At 42.2% G+C, this 27373-nt stretch overlaps 1 protein-coding gene across 2 annotated transcripts in view; it reads right to left on the reverse strand.

The window, feature by feature from the left end:
* MRE11 (MRE11 homolog, double strand break repair nuclease) overlaps window positions 1-27373 on the reverse strand; it is a 229548-nt gene that overhangs the window by 11709 nt on the left and 190466 nt on the right. For both annotated transcript variants that reach the window (XM_056561491.1, XM_056561492.1), the window contains exon 19: window positions 25322-25412. In XM_056561491.1, coding sequence (XP_056417466.1) covers window positions 25322-25412 — 91 coding nt within the window. The remainder of the gene's footprint in view (window positions 1-25321; window positions 25413-27373) is intronic.

Here is a 27373-nt window from a genome sequence, read left to right on the forward strand (position 1 = left end):
CGGTATTGCTGCGCTCATTACCACCAGAGATGTCGTTATATAAATTATAGACAATAGCTTAATTTAATGCTTTTTTGACTCCGCAACATCAAGGGGATTGGTAATTTACCTAAAGAATTTGAAAAAGTGGAGAATAAATGTAGAATCATCTACGGGTTCTTACCTGTGCAGACAACTGCCTGATACGAGAATAATCAAATATGTGCATGTCGATCAGTGGTCATTAAAGGGGTACTCCGGCGCTTAGACATCTTATACCCTATCCTTATACCCGCCGCTGGGGACCCCTGTGATCTTGCACGCCGCACCCCATTAAAATCAGTCCCCGGAGCGTTTTCGCTCCGGGTCCGATTACTGTCGATCACGGGGCCGGAGCATTGTGACGTCACGGTTCCGCCCCGTGTGACGTCATGATGCGCCCCCTCAATGCAAGCCTATGGAAGGGGGCGGGACAGCTGTCACGCCCCCTCCCATAGACTTGCATTGAGGGGGCGTGACGTCATGATCTTCCATTTCCGTGGTCGGGAGCAAGGACCTCCAGCGCTACCGGAAGCAAATACAGGTTGGTGCTGCATGCTATATTGCGGGGGTCCCCAGCAGCGGGACCCCCTGCGATCAGCCATCTTTTGGATAGGGGATAAGATGTCTAGGGGTGGAGTACCCCTTTAAAGGGGTATTCCAGTGGATAAAAAATGTTTTCATATCCACAGATGCCAGAAAGTTAAACAGATTTGTAAATTACTTCTATTTAAAAATCTTAACCCTTCCAGTACTTATTAGCTGCTGTATACTACAGAGGAAGTTGTGTAGTTCTATCCAGAGCAGGAACAAATCCCCATAGCTAATCTCCCGTATTCTGGACAGTTCCTGACATGGACAAAGGTGGCAGCAGAGAGCACTGTGGTGTCCCTCATTGTTCGATTGGAAAGGGGTATCTACGAGAAGCACAAGACTACTCGAAAGTTTCATGCGATATGGGGACCCTGGGTACGCGCACATAGGATGGGATTGGGTGATTCTTAAGGGGTGCCCTTCTACAATATTGGCAGGGCCTGGAGGGAGAGGGGGTAAGCCTGGTCCACGGAGGTCCGACTTACTTCTCCGTATGCACTAATTGTTTTCCCCTGTTATATATAGGCCTGCGGGGATTAAAATCACCGACGTGTTTCTGAAACGGTACTGCTACCTCCCTGAGGAAAGAAGCCTTGTGTGTCTGAAAAGTCTTGTTGATCCTTTCAGGCTTCCGTAGCGATGTCACAACCTGAAGCACAACTTTTTAACAGCACTGCTTGGTTGTAGAACATATGAGCTGTTAATTATGTATAACTTTTTTTTCCCTTAAAGGGGTATTTCAGGCCTTTGTGTCCATGATGCCAAGTTATAATACTGTGTAATTTGCTTCTATTACCTCCGTGCGCTGCTTTATCCCCTTTTCATGCACAAGACCCACACCCGGAGGTGCTGTAGAGCAAGTCCTTTTTATTTTACTGTTGTCTCTGACCTTTCCCAGCATTCCATGTGGCCAGAGACAATTTTTCAAAAGTCCCATGGTCTCCAGGGAGTGTGGCTATGTTGCAGTGGGTGGGCAGATCCCAGAGAGGAAGGTATTTACTGAAGTAATGCTATGGGCCCATCCACTGCAGCATAGCCACACCCCCTGGAGACCACGTGACCTGTGACATATTGTCTCTAGCCACACGTGACCTGTGACATATTGTCTCTGGCTGGGAAAGGTCAGTAAAACAAAAAGACTTCTGTCTGTGGGTCCTATGCATTAAAACAAGACAAAAAGGCGCACGGAGGTAATAGAATCTAATTACACAGTATTATAACTTGGCATCATGGGCTCAAAGGCTGAAAAAAATAAATCCTGGCATACCCCTTTAAGAACAATCCACTTGAGTTGATTCAGAAGGCCGCTGTTAATGAAAATCAAGGAAATATGGCATCGGATTCCTGATGTGAATAAAAGAATTACAACATGTCAGTACCATCCTGATTAAGAAGGAGCCTGGCGCCTACTTGTCTGAAGAATATGCCCACTTGCCTGATACAAGAGTATATCACCAGCTGCCATCAGTTTGATGATTTGTTGTAGGGACCGAGGACTATAATAGGGTCCTATGCGCCTCCATGTTTCGCTAATACCTTATCAGGTACCTTGGAGATCGAGGTGGTTATTACATCTGAATTTAATTAATAAAAGCTCTGTAAATGGTATTAAATGGGTGACATAGTGATATTGTGGGGAGAGGAGGACAAGGAATTATTACAATTATTATTCTAATTAATCTCCTATTTAATAGACTGTCATGAGAACATTGCATGGCTGGAGCGAGATAAGAAGAGGATTCATTCTTAAGACGTAAAACGGAATACCCACGCTACTATGCTGTATATGAGAGCGACTGATAAAAAAATAACATGCTGCATCACAACAGTCTCCAAAGTTACATAAGATCCCACAGGATCTTGAGCGTTTTGCAAGGATATAAAATGAATGTGCAGGCAAAAAACAAAAGGGTCGCTTGTTAAATAGATATCCAACCATATACAAAGAAATGAGGGAGGCACTCACCAGATTGGACGTGAAAGGGCTGTAACCATTGCTAAATAAATATCCAACCATATACAAAGAAATGAGGGAAGCACTCACCGGATTGGGCGTGAAAGGGCTGTAAACATTGCTAAATATATATCCAACCATATACAAAGAAATGAGGGAAGCACTCACCGGATATGGAGTGAAAGGGCTGTAACCATTGTTAAATAAATATCCAACCACATACAAAGAAATGAGGGACGCACTCACGGGATGGGGTGTGAAAGGGCTGTAACCATTGTTAAATAAATATCCAACCACATTCAAAGAAATGAGGGAAGCACTCACCAGATTGGGCGTGAAAGGGCTGTAAAAATTGCAAAATAAATATCCAACCATATACAAGGAAATGAGGGAAGCACTCACCGGATTGGGCGTGAAAGGGCTGTAAACATTGTTAAATAAATATCCAACCAAATACAAAGAAATGAGGGAAGCACTCACCGGATTGGGAGCAAGACGGCTGTAACCGCAACTGCTTCCCCGCTCATTTTGCATTGTATGCACCGAAAATAAAGATATTGCTCCACAGAACTAATCACCTGAGCAGTGAGTGCCTCTCTCATTTCTTTGTATATGCTGGTTTCGCTTCTCACTGGGGAATTGTGCACCGCTGAGTGTATACCATTTGGAGTCTGCAAAAGGTCTGTGAGGCAGAACGTCTTCCAGCCACCGAAATGTGAAGGCAAACATTTGGTTTGGCAGTGCCGACTGCTTCCTCTTCTACACTAAGTGTTAAATAGATATCCTTCCAGTACTTATCAGCTGCTGTATCCTCCACAGGAAGTTGTGTAGTTCTTTGCAGTCTGACCACAGTGCTCTCTGCTGCCACCTCTGTCCGTGTCAGGAACTGTCCAGAGTAGAAGCAAATCCCCATAACAAACCTTTCCTGCTCTGAACAAAAGTTCCTCTGTAGCATATGGCAGCTGATAAGTACTGGATGGATTAAGATCGTTATATAGAAGTAATTTTACAAATCTGTATAAACTTTCTGGCACCAGTTGATTTGATAACATTTTCTTTTCACCTCCGGGGTACCCCTTTAATAATATATACACATAAAATTGTATACAGTATTTTTTTTAAATGGGATGTTAACAGGTCAAAGCGAGACTGAGGTGCACTAAGGGTACCAGTGTGCCTCCAGCTGTTGCAAAGCTACAACTCCCAGCATGCCCGGACAGCCAACGGCTGTCCGGGCATGCAGGGAGTTGTAGATTTTCAACAGCTGGAGGCACATTGGTAGGGAAACAACACTATACATAAATATCCCTTTAGAATAATGAAATTAGGTTTATTAAGATGCTACAATGATTACATTTCCAATGACTCGTAGAATTATTTCCAGTTTGATGATTTGTTGTAGGGACCGAGGACAATAATAGGGTCCTATGCGCCTTCATGTTTCCCTAATATCTTTACAGGTACCGTGGAGATCGAGGTGGTTATTACATCTGAACTTAATTAATAAAAGCTCTGTAAATGGTATTAAGTGGGTGACATAGTGATATTGTGGGGAGAGGAGGATAATGAATTATTAAAATTATTATTAAAATTAATCTCCTATTTAATAGACTGTCGCATTCTGGCTGGAGCGAGATAAGAAGAGGATTCTTTCTTTGGATGTAAAACGGAATTCCTGCGCTACAATGCTGTATATGAGAGCGACTGATAAAAAAATAACATGTTGCATCACAACAGTCTCCAAAGTTGTGTAGTTCTTTCCAGTCTGACCACAGTGCTCTCTGCTGCCACCTCTGTCCATGTCAGGAACTGTCCAGAGCAGGAGAGGTTTGCTATGGGGATTTGCTCCTGCTCTGGACAGTTCTTGACATGGACAGAGGTGGCAGGCAGAGAGCACTGTGGTCAGACTGGAAAGAACTACACAACTTCCTCAGTAGGTTACAGCAGCTTATAAGTACTTTTGAGCCCTCATACAGCCGTGTATATGGAAAAATAAAAAAGTTATAGGTGGTCAAAATAGGGCGATTTTAAACGTGCTGATTTTGTAAAACAAAGTTTGTTATTTTTTTTGGAAGCATTACAATTAGAGATGAGCGAACTTACAGTAAATTCGATTCGTCACGAACTTCTCGGCTCGGCAGTTGATGACTTTTCCTGCATAAATTAGTTCAGCTTTCAGGTGCTCCCGTGGGCTGGAAAAGGTGGATACAGTCCTAGGAGACTCTTTCCTAGGACTGTATCCACCTTTTCCAGCCCACCGGAGCACCTGAAAGCTGAACTAATTTATGCAGGATAAGTCATCAACTGCCGAGCCGAGAAGTTTGTGACGAATCGAATTTACTGTAAGTTCGCTCATCTCTAATTACAATAATAGAAAAGTATGTAAAGTTGGGTATCATTTTAATCATATTGACCCACAGAATAAATTTTTTTTTTTATTTTTACCGTAAAGTGTACAGTGTGAAAAACGAAACCTTCCAAAATTTGAAAAATTGTGGTTTTCATTTAAATTTCCTTAATAAAAAAAAAAAACATTTTTTGGATTCACCATACATTTTATGGTAAAAAAAGATGTCATTACAAAGTACAATTGGTCACGCAAAAATCAAGCTCTCATATGAGTCTGGGGATGGAATATAAGAGTTATGGATTTTAGAAGGCGAGGAGGAAACGCAAAAATAAAATTGGCCTGGTCTTTAGGGTCAAAATGGGCTTGGTCCTTAAAGGGGATACTACGCTGCTCAGCGTTTGGAACAAACTGTTCCGAATGTTGGAGCTGGCGACTTCATAGCCCCGCCCCCTCATGATGTCATGCACTAACCCCTCAATGCAAGTCTATGGGAGGGGGCGTGACGGATGAGCAGCGGAGTACCCCTTTAAGAGGTTAAACAAAGAGCTGTACAGAGAAGTTTGAGTGGGAATTGCGCTAACAGTAGTGCCCAATTTACTGTTTGGAAAAGAGCAATTTGAACATTTGAAGGCCCCCTTTCTTTGTGAGGTAAGAAAAGTCTGCCATTATTTCCAGGCTTAAAGAAAAGGAAATGTTTGCAAATCAACTGGCGCCAGAAAATTAAACATATTTGTAAATTACTTCTATAAAAAAAATCTACAGAGGAAATGCTTTTCTTTTTGGCTTTCTCTTGTGTCACTACCACTGTGCTCTCTGCTGACATTTCTGTCCATTTTAGGAACTGTCCAGTGCAGGAGAAAATCCCCATAGCAAACATATGCTGCTCTGGACAGTTCCTAAAATGGACAGCAGAGGTCAGCAGAGAGCACTGTGGAAGTGCCAAGAGAAATCCAAAAATTAAAGCATTTCCTCTGTAGTACGGTATACAGCCCCTAAAAAGTACTGGAAGGATTAAGATTTTTTTTATAGAAGTAATTTACAAATCTGTTTAACTTTCTGCTACCAGTTGATTTAAAAAAAAAAAAAAAAAAAGTTTTCCATCGGAGTACCCCTTTAATGTTGTTTATATTTCAATTTTGGGTTCACGCAACACAGAAACTGGTTGTGAGTCATTGTGAACAAAAGTATATACAAAATCTAAATTGGCACTGTGGCATTTGAACTTTGCATAGATCAATAGTCCACGTGACTATAAGAAAATTCGTAATATGTCTTGTAACATAAAATGCTTCTTTCTCCTCCTATCAAGCTTTTTCCCTCTCCCCCTCCACATCCTGCTGCTTACATCGTCTTTTCTGTAAATGAGCTTAGCTTTGTCCTGTGTCTGCAAGACAAGCAACACAAATCTATGGAGGAAGGAGGAGACAGCTCCCCAACCAGCTCTGGGAGAACTGCAAATTATAGATGAAGTCTGCAGAGCAGAAACCTGCTGAAAGTACTGTATACAAGTTATATAATGGACAGATATAGTGCTGCTCCTCATGTACACACACAGGGCAGCTTATCCTGAAGGGTCACCTGAAATGACAGCTACACTTTATTAAAGAGTTTCCCTCTGTAAAGTTTGACTAATTGAGAATAGTGCAGACTATTCCAGAAAGTAGTAGCCATTTTACTGACTGGCAAAAAGCTGGTTTAAGTCAAGGATTGTAATACTGGTGCACTGTGCTGTAAGACGAAGTGGAGAAAATCGCTATAATTCCTTTACGGAGGATTTGTACCTCAGTATGACGATTGAATGAAGGATGCCCCAGGGGTCATACCTCAAAATTTACAGAGTTCACTGCTGTTTGGGCCCCAAAAACTCTGAAACGGTCCAACCAAGGGATTTGATGTCACTTGCACTACTACATGACATGCCAGAAATAAATGACTACGATGGTGTCCATGTATAATGTGTTCCCTGTTCTTCTGATCTGCAAGCACCAAATCTTCTCCAGCTTGGGATACACAGAGGAGGGTGGATGTACTGTAGGTCCTGAGGGATCATAGTGATCTTTCAGATGTTCGCCGTATTCCGTATTTGCCTTTGATTCATCTTCCTTAGAGAGTCCCACCTCCCTCTACACATTCCTGGGTAAAACATTGTGGGTTCTTTTTCCTTCTAGACTTTTAGGCATTTTTGGGGGGTTTCTTTCTGAGTTAGGCTGCATTCACAACATGACTGCAGTCTACGGTTGCTGGATCCGGCTGGGAGAGGGGAAAACCGGGCTCTCCCGTACGCCAGCCAGACCGGCGCTGAAATCCATTCACTTTAGTGAGCCAACCGGAGTCAAATACAGTGATCCCTCAACTTACAATGGCCTCAACATACAATAGTTTCAACATACAATGGTCTATTCTGGACCATTGTAACTTGAAGCCAGACTCAACATACAATACTGTCCAGATCTGCGAAACATTTCAATGGCTGTAAGATCCAACCAATCGGAATGGATATTCACTGCTAAAACCCCTGTATTAGTGTGTGCACTGTAGTACTGAAGCGCATGCACTGAATTCCTGTCTGGTAGCACCCCCTACAGTACAGGGAGGTATTACATGTTCAGTACTACTCTTAACCTATGTCACAGTTAGTTGCTCCTTTGGACACCAAGTAAAGGCGGCTCCATTTGACTTTTTTTTAGGAAATTGCGTGTACTGTACAAGACCCTGAAGAAACTCCTGTCCTCTACATAGACCAGTGTTTTCCAACCAGGGCGCCTCCAGCTGTTGCAAAACTACAACTCCCAGCATGCCCGGACAGCCTTCGGCTGTCCGGGTATGCTGGGAGTTGTAGTTTTGCAACAGCTGGAGGAACCCTGGTTGGGAAACACTGAAACAGACAGTGATTACAGCTCGCAGCAGATATTTCTTACTTTTATATGTAAGGATTTGCTTTATCTCTATTAGTTATCTACTTATTTTTCTTTAATCCTCACTCTTTCCTATTTTTGGATGACATTTTGGGGCTTCAGAACCAATTACCAGGTTTCCATAGAGTTATGGACTCAACATACAATGGTTTCAACATACAATATTAATTGGTTCCAGGACGACGATTGTAACTTGAGGGACCGCTGTCGTGACTCCGGTCGGCTCCTTTCTGCCCCTCATCCGGTTTTCTGACCAGACCTAAAACCAAAGTATACTACGGTTTTAGGTCCGGTCAGAAAACCGGATACGGGGCAAAAATGAGCCAACTGAAGTCACTGTTTGACTCCGGTCAGCCCATTCAAATGAATGAGAAGGGGGCGGCAACCGTAGGCTGCAATCATGGTGAGAATGCAGCCATACAGAGACACCAAAAGTCCTTAGTCCAGTGTTTCCCAACCAGGGTGCCTCCAGCAGTGGCAACACTACAACTCCCAGCATACCGGGACAGCCAAAGACATGCTGGGAGTTGTAGTTTTGCAACAATTGGATGCACCCTGGTTGGGAAACACTGCCTTAGTTGTTGGGAACCAACTCTCTACTGTTCTCCTTTGATAGATGCTACAATTCTCTCTACTGCTGTTGTGACGGGAAGAGATTGACCAATCAGTGATTGATTTCTATCCAGCCATGAAAATGCATCTACAGTTCTTCCCTACTTAAAGGGGTACTCCACTGGAAATTATTATTATTATTTTTTTTTTTTTTTTTTTTAAATCAACTGGTGCCAGAAAGTTATACAGATTTGTAAATTACTTCTATTTAAAAATCTTAATCCTTCAAGTACTTATCAGCTGCTATATGCTCCACAGGAAGTTCTTTTCTTTTTGAATTTCTGTCTGACCAACAGCTGATAAGTACTGGAAGGATTAAGATTTTTAAATAGAAGTAATTTACAAATCTGTTTAACTTTCTGGCACCAGTTGATAAAAAAAAAAAGTTTTCCAGTGGAGAACCCCTTTTAAAGGGGCACTCTGTTCCTAGACATCTTATCCCCTAACCAAAGGCACCCCGGAGTTCTAAACATTTCTTTCTATAGGAGGGGTGTGACGGCTGTGGTCACCACCCCCGATAAGACATCCTATCCCCTATCCTTTGGATAGGGATAAGATGTCTAGAAGAGGAGTACCCCTTTAAATCTTTAAAGTCTTTGGTTTTTAGTTTTTAACGTTTTTGAAAATTGAAATGTGTTCTGGTAATTTACATTACTTAATTGTTCATGACTACAGAATGCTGATAATGCTGTACAGCAGGGTGAGATAAAGTTTATGCTGTTCTTTTATTGTAAATTAATTTTAACACAACAATCCTTTTTTGTCAGACGTCACATAGTAGAAAAAAAAAAACATTCAAAATAATGAAACAGGCAAAAGAATTATCCACTAAAGAATAGATCTCCGCAGAAATTAATCATCAGAGCGGCGGGTGCTGTATGAGCCAGTGTGATCAGGAGACGGGACTGTCATGTCGGAAAATCAAAATAGGATTTATCTATGTTCATATCTATCTCCCATATATCAATCATCTATCTAGACTGCAGCTATAGATATAAATCTATATCATATATAAGGATTATCTATCTATATACACTGCTCAAAAAAATAAAGGGAACACTAAGATAACACATCCTAGATCTGAATGAATGAACTAATCGTATATAATACTTTCATCTTCACATAGCTGAATGCGCTGACAACAAAATCACACAAAAGCTATCAATGGAAATCAAATTTATCAACCCATGGAGGTCTGGATATGGAGTCACACTCAAAATCAAAGTGGAAAACCACCCTACAGGCTGATCCAACTTTATGTAATGTCCTTAAAACAAGTCACAATGAGGCTCAGTAGTGTGTGTGTGGCCTCCACGTGCCCGTATGACCTCCCTACAACACCTGGGCATGATCCTGATGAGGTGGGGGATGGTCTCCTGAGGGATGTCTTCCCAGAGCTGGACTAAAGCCTCCGCCAACCCCTGGACAGTCTGTGGTACAACGTGGCGTTGGTGGATGGAGCTAGACATGATGTCCCAGATGTTCTCAATCGGATTCAGGTCTGGGGAACGGGCGGGCCAGTCCATAACATCAATGCCTTCCTCTTGCAGGAACTGCTGACACACTCCAGCCACGTGAGGTCTAGCATTGTCTTGCATTAGGAGGAACCCAGGGCCAACCGCACCAGCATATGGTCTCACAAGGGGTCTGAGGATCTCATCTCGGTACCTAATGGCAGTCAGGCTACCTCTGGCATGCTCATGGAGGGCTGTGCGGCCCCCCAAAGAAATGCCACCCCACACCATTACTGACCCACCGCCAAACCGGTCATGCTGGAGGATGTGGCAGGCAGCAGAACGTTCTCCACTGCGTCTCCAGACTCTGTCACATCTGTCACATGTGCTCAGTGTGAACCTGCTTTCATCTGTGAAGAGCACAGGGTGCCAGTGGCGAACTTGCCAATCTTGGTTTTCTCTGGCAAATCCCAAACGACCTGCACGGTGTTGGGCTGTAAGCACAACCCCACCTGTGGACCCCCACCTGTGGCCCTCATACCACCCTCATGGAGTCTGTTTCTGACCGTTTGAGTGGACACACATTTGTGGACTGCTGGAGGTCATTTTGCAGGGCTCTGGCAGTGCTACTCCTGCTCCTCCTTGCACAAAGGGGGAGGTGGCGGTCCTGCTGCTGGGTTGTTGCCCTCCTACGGCCTCCTCCACGTCTCCTGATGTACTGGCCTGCCTCCTGGTAGCACCTGCATGCTCTGGACACTACGCTGACAGACACAGCAAACATTCTTGCCACAGCTCGCATTGATAACTGTTGTGCCATCCTGAGCCACTTTTGTAGGTTGTAGACTCCGTCTCATGCTACCACTAAAGTGAAAGCACCGTCAGTATCCAAAAGTGACCAAAACATCAGCCAGGAAGCATAGGAACTGAGAAGTGGTCTGTGGTCACCCCCAGCAGAACCACTCCTTTATTGGGGGTGTCTTGCTAATTGGCTTTAATTTTCAGCCAATTTTCACCTGTTGTCTGTTCCATTTGCACAACAGCATGTGAAATTGATTGTCAATCAGTGTTGCTTCCTGAGTGAACAGTGTGATTTCACAGAAGTGTGATTGACTTGGAGTTACATTGTGTTGTTTATATATAGTCATGGCCGTAAATGTTGGCACCACTGAAATTTTTCAAGAAAATGAACAATTTCTCACATAAAAGGATTGCACATTGTGTATTGGAACTAAACCAAAAAAGGGAGGAAAAAAGCAAATTGGACATAATGTCACCGAACTCCAAAAAGGGGCTGGACAAAATTATTGGCACCCTTTCAAAACTGTGGAAAAATAAGATTGTTTCAGGCATGTGATGTTCCTTTAAACTCACCTGGCGCAAGTAACAGGTGTAGGCAATATAAAAATCACACCTGAAAGCAGATAAAAAGGAGAGAAGTTCACTTAGTCTTTGCATTGTGTGTCTGTGTGTGCCACACTAAGCATGGACAACAGAAAGAGGGGAAGAGAATTGTCTGAGGACTTCAGAACCAATATTGTAGAAAAATATCAACAATCTCAAGGCTACAAGTCCATCTCCAGAGATCTAGATTTGCCTTTGTCCACAGTGCGCAACATTATCAAGAAGTTTGCAACCCATGGCACTGTAGAAATCTCCCTGGGCGTGGACGTAAGAGAAAAATTGATGAAAGGAGTCCATGCAGGATCGTCCGGATGGTGGATAAGCAGCCCCAAACAAGTTCCAAAGATATTCAAGCTGTCCTGAAGGCTCAGGGAGCATCAGTGTCAGCTCGAACTATCCGTCGACATTTAAATGAAATGAAACGCTATGGCAGGAGACCCAGGAAGACCCCACTGCTGATACAGAGACATAAAAAAGGAAGACTACATTTTGCCAAAATGAACTTGAGTAAGCCAAAATCCTTCTGGGAAAACGTCTTGTGGACAGATGAGACCAAGATAAAGCTTTTTGGTAAAGCACATCATTCTACTCTTTACCGAAAACAGAATGAGGCCTACAAAGAAAAGAACACAGAACCTACAGTGAAATATGGTGGAGGGTCAATGATGTTTTGGGTTGTTTTGCTGCCTCTGGCACTGGGTGCCTTGAATGTGTACAAGGCATCATGAAATCTGAGGATTACCAATGGATTTTGGGTCTCACTGTACAGCCCAGTGTCAGAAAGCTGGGTTTGCGTCGAGATCTTGGGTCTTCCAGCAGGACAATGACCCCAAACATACGTCAAAAAGCCCCCAGAAATGGATGGCAACAAAGCGCTGGAGAGCTCTGAAGTGGCAGCAATTAGTCCAGATCTAAATCCCATTGAACACGTGGAGAGATCTTAAAATTGCTGTTGGGAAAAGGCGCCTTCCAATAAGAGAGACCTGGAGCAGTTTGTAAAGGAAGAGTAGTCCAACATTCCGGCTGAGAGGTGTAAGAAGCTTATTGATGGTTATAGGAAGACACTGATTACAGTTATTGTTTCCAATGGGTGTGCAACCAAATATTAAGTTAAGGGTGCCAATAATTTTGTCCAGCCCATTTTGGAGTTTGTTGTGACATTATGTACAATTTGCTTTTTTTTCCTCCCTTTTTTGGTTTAGTTCCAATACACACAAAGGGAACAAACATGTGTATAGCAAAATATGTGTTACTGCAATCCTTTTCTGTGAGAAATATTTCATTTTCTTGAAAAATTTCAGGGGTGCCGACATTTACAGCCATGACTGTATATTATATATATATATATATATATATATATATATATATATAATCTATCTCACATCTGGATGTTTCATATATATCAATCATCTCACTATCTAGAATGTAGATAGAAATATATAGTATACAGTGGGGATCAAAAGTTTGGGCACCCCAGGTAAAAAAATTGTATTAATGTGCATAAAGAAGCCAAGGAAAGATGTAAAAATCTCCAAAAGGCATCAAATTACAGATGAGACATTCTTATAATATGTCAACAAAAGTTAGATTTTATTTCCATCATTTACACTTTCAAAATAACAGAAAAAAAAATGGTGTCTGCAAAAGTTTGGGCACCCTGCAGAGTTAATATCTTGTACGGCCCCCTTTGGCAAGTATCACAGCTTGTAAATGCTTTTTGTAGCCAGCCAAGAGTCTTTCAATTCTTGTTTGAGGTATCTTTGACCATTCTTCCTTACAAAAGTCTTCCAGTTCTTTGAGATTTCTGGGCTGTCTGTCACGCACTGCTCTTTTAAGGTCTATCCATAGATTTTCAATTATGTTGAGGTCAGGAGATTGTGAAGGCCATGGCAAAACCTTCAGTTTATGCCTCTTGATGTAATCCCCTGTGGATTTAGAGGTGTGTTTAGGATCATTATCCATTTGTAGAAGCCATCCTCTCTTTAACTTTTTCACAGATGGCATCAAGTTAGCATCCAAAATTTGCTGAAATTTTATTGAATCCATTTTTCCTTCAACTCGTGAGATGTTCCCTGTGTCACTGGCTGCAATACAACCCCAAAGCATTATTGAGCCACCCCCATGCTTAACAGTTGGACAGAGGTTCTTTTCATTAAATTATGTTCCCCTTCTTCTCCAAACGTACCTTTGCTCATTCCGGACAAAAAGTTCAATTTTAACCTCATCGGTCCACAGAACTTGTTTCCAAAATGCATCAGGCTTGTCTATATGTTCATTTGCAAAGTTCAAACGCTGATTTTTGTGGTGAGGACGTAGAAGAGGTTTTCTTCTGATGACTCTTTCATCAAGACCATACAGTATTTGTACAATTATCTCTTTATAGTGGAATAGTGTACCACAACTCCAGTGTCTGCCAGATCTTTCTGGAGGGATTGTGCAGTCAAACGTGGGTTTTGAATTGTTTTTCTCCCAATCCTGCGAGCTGTTCTGTCTGATATTTTTCTTGGTCTTCCAGATCTTGCTTTAACTTCCACTGTTCCTGATTTTTTAATTACATTCCGAACAGAGGATATTGACATCTGAAAACGTTTTGCTATCTTCTTATAGTCTTCTCCAGCTTTGTGAGCATCAACTATTTTCAGTTTCAGATTTCTATACAACTGCTTAGAAGAACCCATGGTGCTGATTGTTGGGGCAAGGTCAGATGAGTCTGGGCATTTAAAATCTTTGAGATTGACATCACCTGGTCTTCCCAGATGATGATTGAGAACAATCCATGACACTGGCAGGTCTTAGCTTTGCAAAGGGGGCAGTGCATGCTATAAATTCTGCAGGGTGCCCAAACTTTTGCAGACAACATTTTTTTGTTTTATGTTATTTGGAAAGTGTAAATGATGGAAATAAAATCTAACTTTTGTTGACATATTATAAGAATGTCTAATCTGTAATTTGATGCCTTTTGGAGATTTTTCGATCTTTCCTTGGCTTCTTTATGCACATTAATACAAATTTTTACCTGGGGTGCCCAAACTTTTGATCCCCACTGTATAAGGATCATTAGTCCTTTAAGGCCCTTAGTGCTCAAAAAGTACAAAACAAACATGAAGTTATTTTCTACTATCTCATATCTATCTATCTCCTATCTATCTATATGTCTATCTATCTCATATCTATTTGTCTATCTAATAAAAAGGGGAAACAGACAGACCTCTAGGTATATATAGGTGATGAAATGGATTTCTGTGCAAATGTGGGCTAGGTAAAGTGAGTGCAAATGTGGTGTGGAAAAATTGATATAAAATATATAATAATAATAATAATAATAATAATAAAAAAAAAATATATATATATATATATTGTAAAAAAATATAATGTAAAAAAAAAAATATACACATATATATATATATATATATAATGTAAAAAAAAAAAAGAGAATGAATGGGTGATGTAAAATAGGTGAGTGGTGAATATGTGAGAGGTGAAGAGATATCAAAATGTATAATTTAAATATATAATTAGAAAAGCTGGTTTAAACAAGTATGTTCAAATTTATTAATATTAAAATAATTCATAGCGTATAAGTCCAAGCAGGGCCCTTGCTGTGGACTGTAAGCATAAATATAACAATAATAAAAAAAGTATAAGTAGATAGGAATAATAGTACAATAAAATCATTTATAATTAATACTGCCACCCGTAAGTTGGTTGGAAAAGCCGTTAATTGAATCCAAGGTATCAGTAGTTTTAGGCAGATAGTGGATAGTTCAATAGTTAGTAGTAAGTTTGTAACAAGTGAGCACCAATATTGTAGCAAGTTTGAGACAAGTTTGCATCAAGAGGTTGGTGCTGGGCACCACTCACCGCACCGTGCAGGCTTCTCCGGGATGATCAGACCTCGCTGCTGGGGACTGGCACTGCTGTGCGGCCAGCCTGGATGTAGTGTCCGAGAGCTTGTCTAGATGGAATGTCGAACCCGGAGTGGCAAAGATGACTGGCCGAAGATGGTTGGCGGTGGAGGGGTAGTGCTGGTCCGGCGGTGAGTGTGTGCATACAGCTGCCTCGTGTAGAAGCACTGTGAACTGCACGACAAGGCAGTGGGCTAGAAACCAGGGTGTTCCAGCAGTTGCAAGTAACAGGAATGGCGTGTTCTTCAGGGTGGGCTGTGTAGGCAGATAGGCTAAACGTGTTTTGGGGGCATCCTCTTCCTCAGTAGCAATGTAGCGCTACTCCTCCACCGCCAACCATCTTCGGCCAGTCATCTTTGCCACTCCGGGTTCGACATTCCATCTAGACAAGCTCTCGGACAATACATCCCGGCCGGCCGCACAGCTGTGCCAGTCCCCAGCAGCGAGGTTTGATCATCCCGGAGAAGCCTGCAAGCGGTGCGGTGAGTGGTGCCCAGCACCAACCTCTTGATACAAACTTGTCTCAAACTTACTACAATATTGGTGCTCACTTGTTACAAACTTACTACTAACTATTGAACTATCCACTATCTGCGTAAAACTACTGATACCTTGGATTCAATTAACGGCTTTTCCAACCAACTTACGGGTGGCAGTATTAATTATAAATTATTTTATTGTACTATTATTCCTATCTACTTATACCTGTTTTTTAATTGTTATATTTATGCTTACAGTCCACAGCAAGGGCCCTGCTTGGACTTATACGCTATGAAATATTTTAATATTAATAAATTTGAACATACTTGTTTAAACCATATTTTCTAATTATATATTTAAATTATACATTTTGATATCTCTTCACCTCTCACATATTCACCACTCACCTATTTTACATCACCCATTCATTCTCTCTTTTTTTTTTTTTTTACAATATATACGGTATATATATATATATATATATATATATATTTATTTTTTACATAATATATTTTTTACAATATATATATATATTTTTTATTATTATTTCATCACCTATATATACCTAGAGGTCTGTCTGTTTCCCCATTTTATTGTATTGTATCTTTCGGCATGTAGGGTATGTGTATCACAAGTACCTCGGTATATATATTATATAGTGTAAGCCCCCCAACCTTTTTATTTTTCCCTATCTGTCTATCTATCTCATATCTATCTATCTATCTCATATCTATCTATCTATCTCATATCTATCTATCTATCTATCTCATATCTATCTATCTATCTCATATCTATCTATCTATCTCATATCTATCTATCTCATATCTATCTATCTCATATCTATCTATCTCATATCTATCTATCTATCTATCTCATATCTATCTATCTCCTATCTATCTCATATCTATCTATCTCCTATCTATCTCATATCTATCTATCTCATATCTATCTCTCTATCTCATATCTATCTATCTATCTATCTCATATCTATTTATCTCATATCTATCTATCTCATATCTATCTATCTATCTCATATCTATCTATCTCATTATCTATCTATCTATCTATCTATCTAGCTATCTCATAATCTATCTATCTCATTATCTATCTATCGACTGTAGATATCTAATATATCTGGATGAATATTCCGATAGTACATTGTTAATGAGGTTGCTGGGGTAATCTGGAATAATTAATTGTCTTCTTCAAAGTCACCAGCTATAACTCAGCCCACAAACAATGGCCGGCGGAAGGCGAGGAGTTATGGCTGCCACTGAGTCATTGCATATTACTATTTCTGCTTGATTGGAATTCATTCATCTATATATCTATCTTTACACCTCTCTCTAATATCTATTAATTATTCTTCTATCTATATCTGTCCCCTTCATCTAGATGGTAGATATCTATGTAATAAATATAGATAAATATTCCAATGGGGCACTGTTACTAAGGTTTCTCCGGTCCTCTGGAAATATTAATAGTCTTCTTTAAAGCCAAAGCCATAAGTCAGTGTAATGAAGTGTGAGGAGGTTGCGGAGTTATTACGGAGCTACAGACACTTATCAATTCCATTCTGTCTAATATCTTGTGCGGTGAAATACACTTAATTAAATGACTATTCTGCTAAGAAACAGTCTATTGTATGTGGCGTAGAGAAGAAATAGAGTGGGCAAAAAAGTATTTAGTCAGCCACCAATTGTGCAAGTTCTCCCACTTAAAGGACATCTGTAGTGCATTAATTTTACATATTCCTGTGTAAAATAAACAATATAAACTTTAACTCACCTTCCTACGTTCCCCTGTTGCTCTAGTACCGGCCTCACGGTCCTCCGCTGCGATCCTCTTGCCGCTTCCTAGGGATGGTAACGTCACAGAGCCGCAGCGATGTCCCGCCTCGGCCGGTGATAGGCTGAGCGCACTGTCATGTTAGAAGCTCTGGCCGGCTCCTTACATGACAGTGCGTTCAGCCTATCATCGGCTGCGGCAGGACATCGCTGCGGCCAGTGATACGCTGACAGCTCTGTGATGTTACCGTCCCCAGGAAGTAGCAAAAGAGGATTGCAGCGGAGGACCGTGAGGACGGTACCGGAGCAAGAGAGGAACGTAGGAAGGTGAGTTAAAGTTTAACTTTACATTTTTTGTTTATTTTTGCAGCCCGGGCACAGGAATATGTCAAATTCATGCAGTACAGATATCCTTTAAAAAGATGAGTGGCCTGTAATATTCATCATAGGTATACCTCAACTATTAGAGACATAATGAGAAAAAAAAGATCTAAAATCACATTGTCTGATTTTTTAAGAATTTAGTTGCAATTTATTTGCAATTTGGTGGAAAATAAGTATTTGGTCAATATCAAAAGTTCATGTCAATACTTTTTTATATACCCTTTGTTGGCAATGACAGAGATCAAACGTTTTCTGTAAGTCTTCACAAGGTTTTCACACACTGTTGGTGGTATTTTGGCCCATTCCTCCATGCAGATCTCCTCTAGAGCAGTGATGTTTTGGGCTGTCACTGGGCAACACGGACTTTCAACTCCCTCCAAAGGTTTTCTATGGGGTTGAGATCTGGAGACAGGCTAGGCCACTCCAGGACCTTGAAATGCTTCTTACAAAGCCACTCCTTCACTGCCGGGGTGGTTTGTTTGGGATCATTGTCATGCTGAAAGACCCAGCCATGTTCATCTTCAATGCCCTTGCTGATGGAAGGAGGTTTTCACTCAAAATCTTAGGATATATGGCCCCATTCATTCTATCCTTTACACAGCCCATAGAATGATGTTTCCACCCCCATGCTTCAGGTATGGTGTTCTTTGAGTGCAACTCAGCATTCTTTCTCCTCCAAACACGATGAGTTGAGTTTAAAAAAAAAAAGTTATACTTTGGTTTTATCTGACCATATGACATTCTCCCAATACTCTTCTGGATCATCTAAATGTTCTCTAGCAAACTTCAGACAGGCCCGGACATGTACTGGCTTAAGCAGAGGATGCCTGGCACTGTATCATTTGAGTCCCTGGCAGTGTAGTGTGTTACCCATGGTAGCCTTTGTTACTTTTGTCCTAGCTCTCTGCAGGTCATTCACTAGGTTCCCCCCCTCGTGTGGTTCTGGGATTTTTGCTCACCGTTCTTGTGATCATTTTGACACCACGGGGTGAGAGCTTGCGTGGAGCCCCAGATCAAGGGAGATTATCAGTGGTCTTGTATGTCTTCCATTTTCTAATAATTGCTCCCACAGTTGATTTCTTCACACCAAGCTGCTTGCCTATTGCAGATTCAGTCTTCCCAGCCTGGTGCAGGTCTACAATTTTGCTTCTGGTGTCCTTCGACAGCTCTTTGGTCCTGGCCGTAGTGGAGTTTGGAGTGTGATTGTTTGAGGTTGTGGACAGGTGTCTTTTATACTGATAACAAGTTCAAACAGGTTCCATTAATACAGGTAACAAGTGGAGGACAGAGGAGACTTAAAGAAGAAGTTACAGGTCTGTGAGAGCCAGAAATCTTGCTTGTTTGTAGGTGACCAAATACTTATTTTCCACCATAATTTGTAAATAAATTCTTTAAAAATCAGACTGTGATTTTATGGATTTTTTTCTCATTCTGTCTCTTATAGTTGAGGTATACCTATGATGAAAATTTCAGGCCTCTCTCATCTTTTTAAGTGGGAGAACTTGCACAATTGGTGGCTGACTAAATACTTTTTTGCCCCACTGTATGGGGTGTAAATTAAGGTGTAATGTAATGCAACCTCACTGTCAGAAAACATTTTTTCAGTGAGGACTCTATTGACATAGTTGATTCTCATTCCCATATGCATGCTAATAATGAATTTCAGGGACAATCATTTCCTGACCAGATTACTTTGAGTCAACTCACTGAGCTGAATGCTCATAATGTTGAGGTTGTATCCAAAAATTTCATGCATGTCAACAAAAATCCCTCATTTTACCCCCTGTCCTCCCGCACTGACGGTATGGATCTGTTCCAGGCCGCAGTAGAGGAGGATCTCATCTCCCTTGGTAACACCGCTTCTGCCACTCCCCCCAGGTCAGACAACCTTACTCGTAAGGAGCGTACCGCTCTACAAGAATTAACCACTTATGATGATATTATCATCAGGATGTCTGACAAAGGGGGTTTGGTAACGGTTATGAATAAGGATATGTATGTTGAGGGAATCAATACCCTGTTGCGGGATCACACCACATACCAAAAACTTACTGCTGATCCCACCATGAAATTTCAACTTGAGCTATCCAAATTACTAGATGAAGGTGTTGCACTGGGGGTCATCACTGGGAGGGATAGAGATTATCTCTTTGTGAACGAACCAGTAATTCCGGTTATGTATGCCCTGCCCAAAACCCATAAAGGGACGATCCCTCCACCCATGAGGCCCATTGTTTCCAGCAGTGGGTCCTTGTTGGAGCGACTGTCCAATTGGGTTGATTTACTACTGCAACCTCTGGTACAACGTGTTCCGGGATATCTCAGGGATTCTAGGGACGTTTTGAGGGCCATGGAAAATGTACAGTGGACATCAGGCGCATATTGGCTCTCCTGTGATGTAGTGTCTCTGTACACTAATATACCTTGGGTAGTTGCCATGACTGCTCTTGAATTCCACCTTAATATCCACAGCCAATTTTCTTCAGATCTTAAAGAATTTATCAAAATGGTCATCTGGTTCCTCATGTCCCGCAACTATTTCATATTTGATAGAACATTCTACGTACAGACTAGTGGTGTTTCCATGGGAGCCAAACACTCACCATCCCTGGCCAATTTGACTATGTCCTTTTGGGAGTCTAATTACATCTTCACTACTGATAATCCATTTGCCAACAGCATACAGTGGTACGGTCGCTTCATTGACGACCTCCTCCTCATTTGGAAGGGGGACGCCGCGACCGTACCACTGTTTGCTGCATATCTGAATGATAATCCATATAATCTTAAATTTACATACCAGTTTGATTCACAGACCATGGCATTTTTGGATTTAACCTTCACCACCAACTCATCAAGTCAAATTTCCACCTCAACTCACCGCAAGCTCATCTCCGGTAACACTGTCCTCAGAGCTGACAGCAATCATCCATTACACACCACCAGATCCATACCAGTAGGGGAGTTCACTAGACTCAAGAGAAATTGCTCCGATATGACCACATACAAATCTCAGGCCGAGGATTTAAAGAATAGGTTGTCTAATAGGGGTTATTCCCATCATACCTTAAATAGGGCTGAAGGTATTGTAGCCAACAAGGATAGAAGTGCTCTTGTTAATCCACAACACGCACCAACAAAACAAAGTAAAAAACCCATTGTGGCACTCACTTATTCACCCTATTTCAATAACATCAAACAAATTATTAATAGACACCTTCACTTCCTCAGGAGGGATGAAACGCTATCATCCCTTCTGAGTGAGGGATGCCAAGTAGTGTCCAAAAGAGCCCCCACACTTGGTGATCAGCTATCGCCAAGTGTGGTGGTGAGTGAAAGATCCAGTCACTCACACTGGTTAGCCCAAAAGGGTTTTTTCAAGTGCGGACAGAGAATATGCCGCACTTGTAATTATGCAAAACCCACAAAAACTTTCACCTCTGCCGACGGCACAAGGACTTTTTCCATAAAGTCATATATTAATTGTAATTATACCAATGTGGTGTACATCATAGAATGCTCACTCTGTCAACTTAAGTATGTGGGTTACACAACCAGAAAGTTAAAAACCAGAGCGTTAGAGCATTTGAATGACAGTACCACTACATCGAGCAGACACAGATCAGCTGCATCTGCTCACTTTCAAACTGTGCATCATGGTAATACGAGTGGCTTTACCATCTATGCTATTGAACTTGTTAAATCTAACATTAGAGGAGGATGTATCAGGAAAAAATTAGCTGACAGAGAAGCTTTCTGGCAGTTCACTTTAGGAACACGCAGTCCCACAGGGTTAAATATCCGACGGGAACTGTTGTTTCATTATTAATTTCACATATTTTGTCCTGTTAGTCCTGTTACCCTTTGTTAGTTTTTAGCCTTTTTGGTATGTGGTATTATACATTTTATTTATGTATTTTGATACACTTTTATATATATACTTCTTTTGTATTTTGTATCCTGCATGTGCATTTTACCTGTATACCTCGATCCCTGTCTATCAGTGTGATGTCAGGTACATGGGCGTTGTTTCACCTTGCCCCACCCTTTGAATTGGGTATATAATGGCTCACCTGTGCTCACACTGATGTCACCGAGGAAGAGCGTTCGCGCTTGAAACATGTCTGACTAGTGTGCTTTTAATGCTTGCTCCTCACACAATAAAGCTGCCTTCACTGCAGTGCTGGACTCCTTCTTCATTTCTAGTATCCGGGGCGCCTGGCCGGGCACCGGTCCGTGCATAGCACGACACGGGAGGTGAGCTGGACTCTCTTCATTCCTGTAATGTATGGGGACATGTGAACAGATTAAAGGGGTACTTCACTGGCCAGCGTTAAGAACTAAATGTTCCGAACGCTGTTTTCCCGCTGCACGGGTCGACCACACCCCTCGTGGCATCACTGTCACACCCCCTCAATGCAAGTCTATGGGAGGGGGGCGTGACAGCTGACATGCCCCCCCCATACACTTGCATTGAGGGGGCATGGCTGTGACGCCACGAGGGGCGTGACTGCACCCCCCCCCCCCCCCCGGCGTGCACACAGCATTCGGAACATTTAGTTCTGAATGCTGGCCAAAGGAGTACCCCTTTAATGGGAAAACTGTTTAAGTGACTTTATGGTTCAACCCAGTCTTTCCCAATTGAAGGCTAAAAAAAACTACCTGCATTCGGGGAAGGGGGAATAAGTTTGGGTTGGGCACACCTTGAGAAAAAAAACTACCGTGGAACACACCGACCCAACCCAAACAAACCCCCCTTCCCTCGATGCAGGTACTTTGCCCATCAGGATTTTTTTTTTTATATAATGCAGAATAGTCAATTGTTGGAGAATAACGTAAAGGTTCTTGTGGATGCCGTGTGCCTACCAGTTTTAGCTTATGTGGCAGGCATGGTAGCATGTGTTTTCTTATTTAAAGTGTGTTTTTTAGAGAAATATTGCCTTGAGGTCAAAGTGATTTGACTTATCACAACTGAGGTGTTTTATTTAAAGTCTTTAAGCTGTGTTCACCTTCTGTTTTTACCACATTTTGCCCAACATTGTTGTATTTGTATTGCTATTTGTGCAATCACAGTAAAAAAGTGCCATTATCCTGCAATTCCAGAAATGTGTTGAACACAGCTTCAGGGAAAGTGTAAAACTACTATATATCCTAGTTCCATAGAGAGAGTAGCAGTATACAGATAGAGTTGGAGGGAAGTTATCTAACTTCTATATGTCCTAATCCCATAGAGACAGCAGCAGAATACAGATAGTGCTGGAGGGGAGGTGTATAACAATCATAGATTCTAATTACACAGAGCTAGCAGCAGCAGCATACATATAGAATTGGACGGGAGATGTGTAATTACTATATATCCTGATCTCATAGATAAACTGTAGCAGCAGTATACAGATAGAGGTGGAGGGAAGGGGGATTATATGCAGCTAAGAGGAATCTATTAGGTTAAGATGTCATCCTATAGTTCACAGGATGTCAGCTGACCCAGGACAACCACTTCCTCAGACACACTTAACAATCTGTGGGTTAGACTGGTAACCACATGACTCAATTACAGTAATGAAGGGCATAGATGCAATCAAACAGAAGTAGGACTTGTGGGCAAAAAAAAAAAAAAAGAAACCAACATCTGCATGGTCTGAAAAGGTCTGTGCAAGCAGAGCCAAAAATATTGTAGGGAGGAACAGTCCAAAATTGCTCCTCAACATTCTGCAAAGCAGAATATTAGCCGCTACAGAATACATCTGCTGGAGGTGATTGCTGTGAGAGAAGGATGAAGAGAATCGTTTATTAAGGGTAGGGTTATTGAGCTCCCTGCTGAAGCCTACGACAGGTTTGCGCTCCTAGAAGGAGTCACTAGAAGGAGCTCCCTGCTGCAGCTGGCGACTGGCTTGCTTTAGTGACTGGCTAGCGACTGGATGTGCCACTAGAGGGAGTCACTAGTCACTAGAGGGAGCTCCCTGCTGCAGCCGGCGACTGACTTGCTCTAGTGACTGGCATTGGCGCTATGTGTGACCCCACTCTTAGACTTTTCCTGTGTCTCCCAGAAAGTTGAGTAGTTATTATTAGTAGTGAAATACGCTGCGGATGCACCTACGTCAGACACTAGAGCAAGCTACCTGCTGTCCTCCTGGTAAATAACATTTGTAGTTTTAGTAAAATACAAAAGACAAAAGCACTCCCTGGTGTGACTCCTTCAGCATAAGAATTAAAAATAAGTGAGCCGAGGATCAACTCAACTAAAACGGTTGTGCAAATTCCGGCACAACACGTATATGCACTTAGTCATTTAAGGCTGCTGCACATTCCTCCTCACACTCCCAGGCGTGAATAATAGATTCCAATACCTCTCCAACCTCCATGGAGGATAATAGGCGCTGCCAGTAAGATGATCCAGAAGTGATAATAAAAACGTATTTTATTAAAACATGTTACGCGTTACAAAACCGGACCGGTTCCTTCTTCAGGATACCCTGATACCTGAAGAAGAAACTGGTCCGGTTTCGTAACGTGTAGCATGTTTTAATAAAATAAGTTTTTATTATCACTTCTGGATCATCTTACTGGCAGCGCCTATTATCCTCCATGGAGGTTGGAGAGGTATTGGAATTTATTTGTAGTGTTAGGGAAGGGTCACACGTAGCGCATCCGCAGTATATTTTCAATTTGCGGATGCGCAGGTGCCAGTCACTAGAACAAGCTCCCTCCTACGGCCTCTCTAGTGACTGGCGTTGGCACATCTGCAGCATGAAATACACTGCGGATGCGCCACGTGTTAACATGCCCTTAGACTTTTCCTGTGTCTCCCACGCAGCAAAGTAGTTATTATCACTCAATATGTCATTCTCGACATTGGGTGCAGTTTTAGGGTAGGGCCAAACGCAGCGCTTCCGCAGTGTATTTCACTCTAGGGATGTGCCGACACCAGTCACCAGAGTAAACTTCCTGCTGTTCTCCTGGTAAATAACATTTGTAGTTTTAGGGTAGGGTCATACATAGTGCATCCGCAGTATATTTTCCCATTGCGGATGCGCAGACGCCAGTCACTAAAACAAGCTCCCTACTACAGCCTCTCTAGTGACTGGCGTTGGCACATCTGCAGCATGAAATACACTGCGGATGCGCCACGTGTGACCCTACCCTTAGACTTTTCCTGTGTGTCCCAGCGAGCGGGCTCCCTGCTGTCCTCCTGGTAAATAACACTTGTAGTTGTAGGGTAGGGTCACACATAGCACATGCGCAGTATATCTTCATGTTGTGGATCCGCAGACGCCAGTCACTAGAACGAGCTGCCCGCGGCAGGGAGCTTGCTCTAGTGACTAGCGTCAGCGCATCCACAGTATGAATACGCTACGGATGTGCTACATTTGACCCTACCTTTACACTTTTCCTGTGTCTCCCAGATAGCTGAGTAGTTATTATCACTCAATATATCACTCTCAACATGGTGTTTGTGGAATATCTCACCTCATCATCGTCGTCATCAACAAAAAATGCCCCTCGAGACGCCTGGCTTTGAGAACTTTGCTTGCTGTAGGTCGATGACACGCTGGAAGATCTGTGCACAGAATAATAGGAAGGTGTCACTTTAAAACACAGCATGGAGGCTAATACAGTGCTTCTCATTCAGGGTGTATGTATGCCATTAGATATACATTATCTACAATATATAGGAGCGAGAAAACTAAACAAATTTAATAGGAGAATTAAGATTCAGTCCGCATTGTACTAATGAATAAGCTAATGACGCACATACTGTCTGCGCCCGCTCATGGATTTCTAGAAGTTTGCAGAATCGTATCCTCAGCACAATTTCCTAATGAAAAATAAATCATTATACATTGGGCACCTGTTCAAAGTGATTCAGGGTAATAGGCATAGTCCCGGCAACGCAAAAATGAATCCGACCTAACCTCCAATTTCAATTGATAGGCCTATTATAGTAACAGTGGTCTATAGAGTTTCCTGCATCATGTCCACCACACATCTACAGTGAAGGAAAAAGTATTTGACCCCCTGCTGATTTTGTACATTCGCTCACTGACAAAGAAATAATCAGTCTTTTAATGGTCAGTTTGGGTTTATCTGAACAGTGCGAGACAGAAAAACAACCAAAAAATCCAGGAAAATGCATTTCAAATAAGTTATGAATTGGCTTACATTTGCATGTGTTTTATACAGGTAACATAGTAACATAGTTCATAAGGTTGAAAAAATACCAGAATGAGTCCCTACTGAGATGATCCAGAGGAAGGCAAAAAACCTTCATACTTTCTAAACTAAATAACCCTAATTCTGATAATCTTTCTGGGTACTGTAGTCCTCCCATTCCCCGTATCAGGCTGGGTCCACACTACGTTTTGTCCCATACGGGAGCGCATACGGCAGGAGGGAGCTAAAACCTCGCGCTCCCGTATGTGACCGTATGCGCTCCCGTATGCCATTCACTTCAATGAGCCGACCGGAGTGAAACGTTCGGTCCGGTCGGCTCATTTTTGCGCTGTATGCGCTTTTACAACCGGACCTAAAACCGTGGTCAACCACGGTTTTAGGTCCGGTTGTAAAAGCGCATACGGCGCAAAAATGAGCCGACCGGACCGAACGTTTCACTCCGGTCGGCTCATTGAAGTGAATGGCATACGGGAGCGCATACGGTTACATACGGGAGCGCGAGCTTTTAGCTCCCTCCTGCCGTATGCGCTCCCGTATGGGACAAAACGTAGTGTGAACCCACCCTTACCCTGGTTGCCCGTCTTTGAACCCTCTCCAGCTCCACTATATCTTTCTTGTACACTGGTGCCAAGTACTGTACACAGTATTCTATGTGTGGTCTGACTAGTGATTTGTACAGCGGTAGAATTATTTCCTTGTCGTGGGCATCTATGCCCCTATTGATGCACCCTATGATTTTATTTGTCTTGGCAGCAGCTGCCCGACACTGGTCACTACAGCTAAATTTACTATTAACTAAGACTCCTAAGTACTTTTCCATGTCAGTCGTCCCAAGTGTTCTCCCATTTAATACATAATCCCAGCCCGGAAGCTGAGATTAGGAGCACTCTCTTAAAGGAAAACTGTCAGCTGTGTCACCTGTGCTAACCTGTCAGTCCAGTCCAGTAGTGTGGATGACACTGATGATAATCCTCCATTGTTTTTGTTCCAGAGCCAGCTTGGGACATGGGCCCGTGCCCAACCCTGCCCGGAACGAAAAGAACTAAGGAGGATAGTGTGACAATGGGAGCTTGGATCGGGGACAGGTAAGTATGATTCATCGTCAACCACACTACTTGTCTGTACAGGTATCGCATGGTCTACTAAGTTGCGATGAGTGACCCAACTAATGGGAATTCAAACAGCAAAAAGGAACACAGAGACAATGGGGGGGGGGGGGGGGGGGGAGATTTATCATTGTCTGTGTAAATCCAGTTCTATCTGTTCCCGTTTTTCTGGACAAACGTTATGTGCCCCTTCCCCACATTTATCAAAGAGATGCACATTCATCATCAATAGCTGAATAAC

The sequence above is a fragment of the Hyla sarda genome, chromosome 2, assembly GCF_029499605.1.
Source record: "Hyla sarda isolate aHylSar1 chromosome 2, aHylSar1.hap1, whole genome shotgun sequence".
In the NCBI taxonomy this organism is placed as follows: domain Eukaryota; kingdom Metazoa; phylum Chordata; class Amphibia; order Anura; family Hylidae; genus Hyla; species Hyla sarda.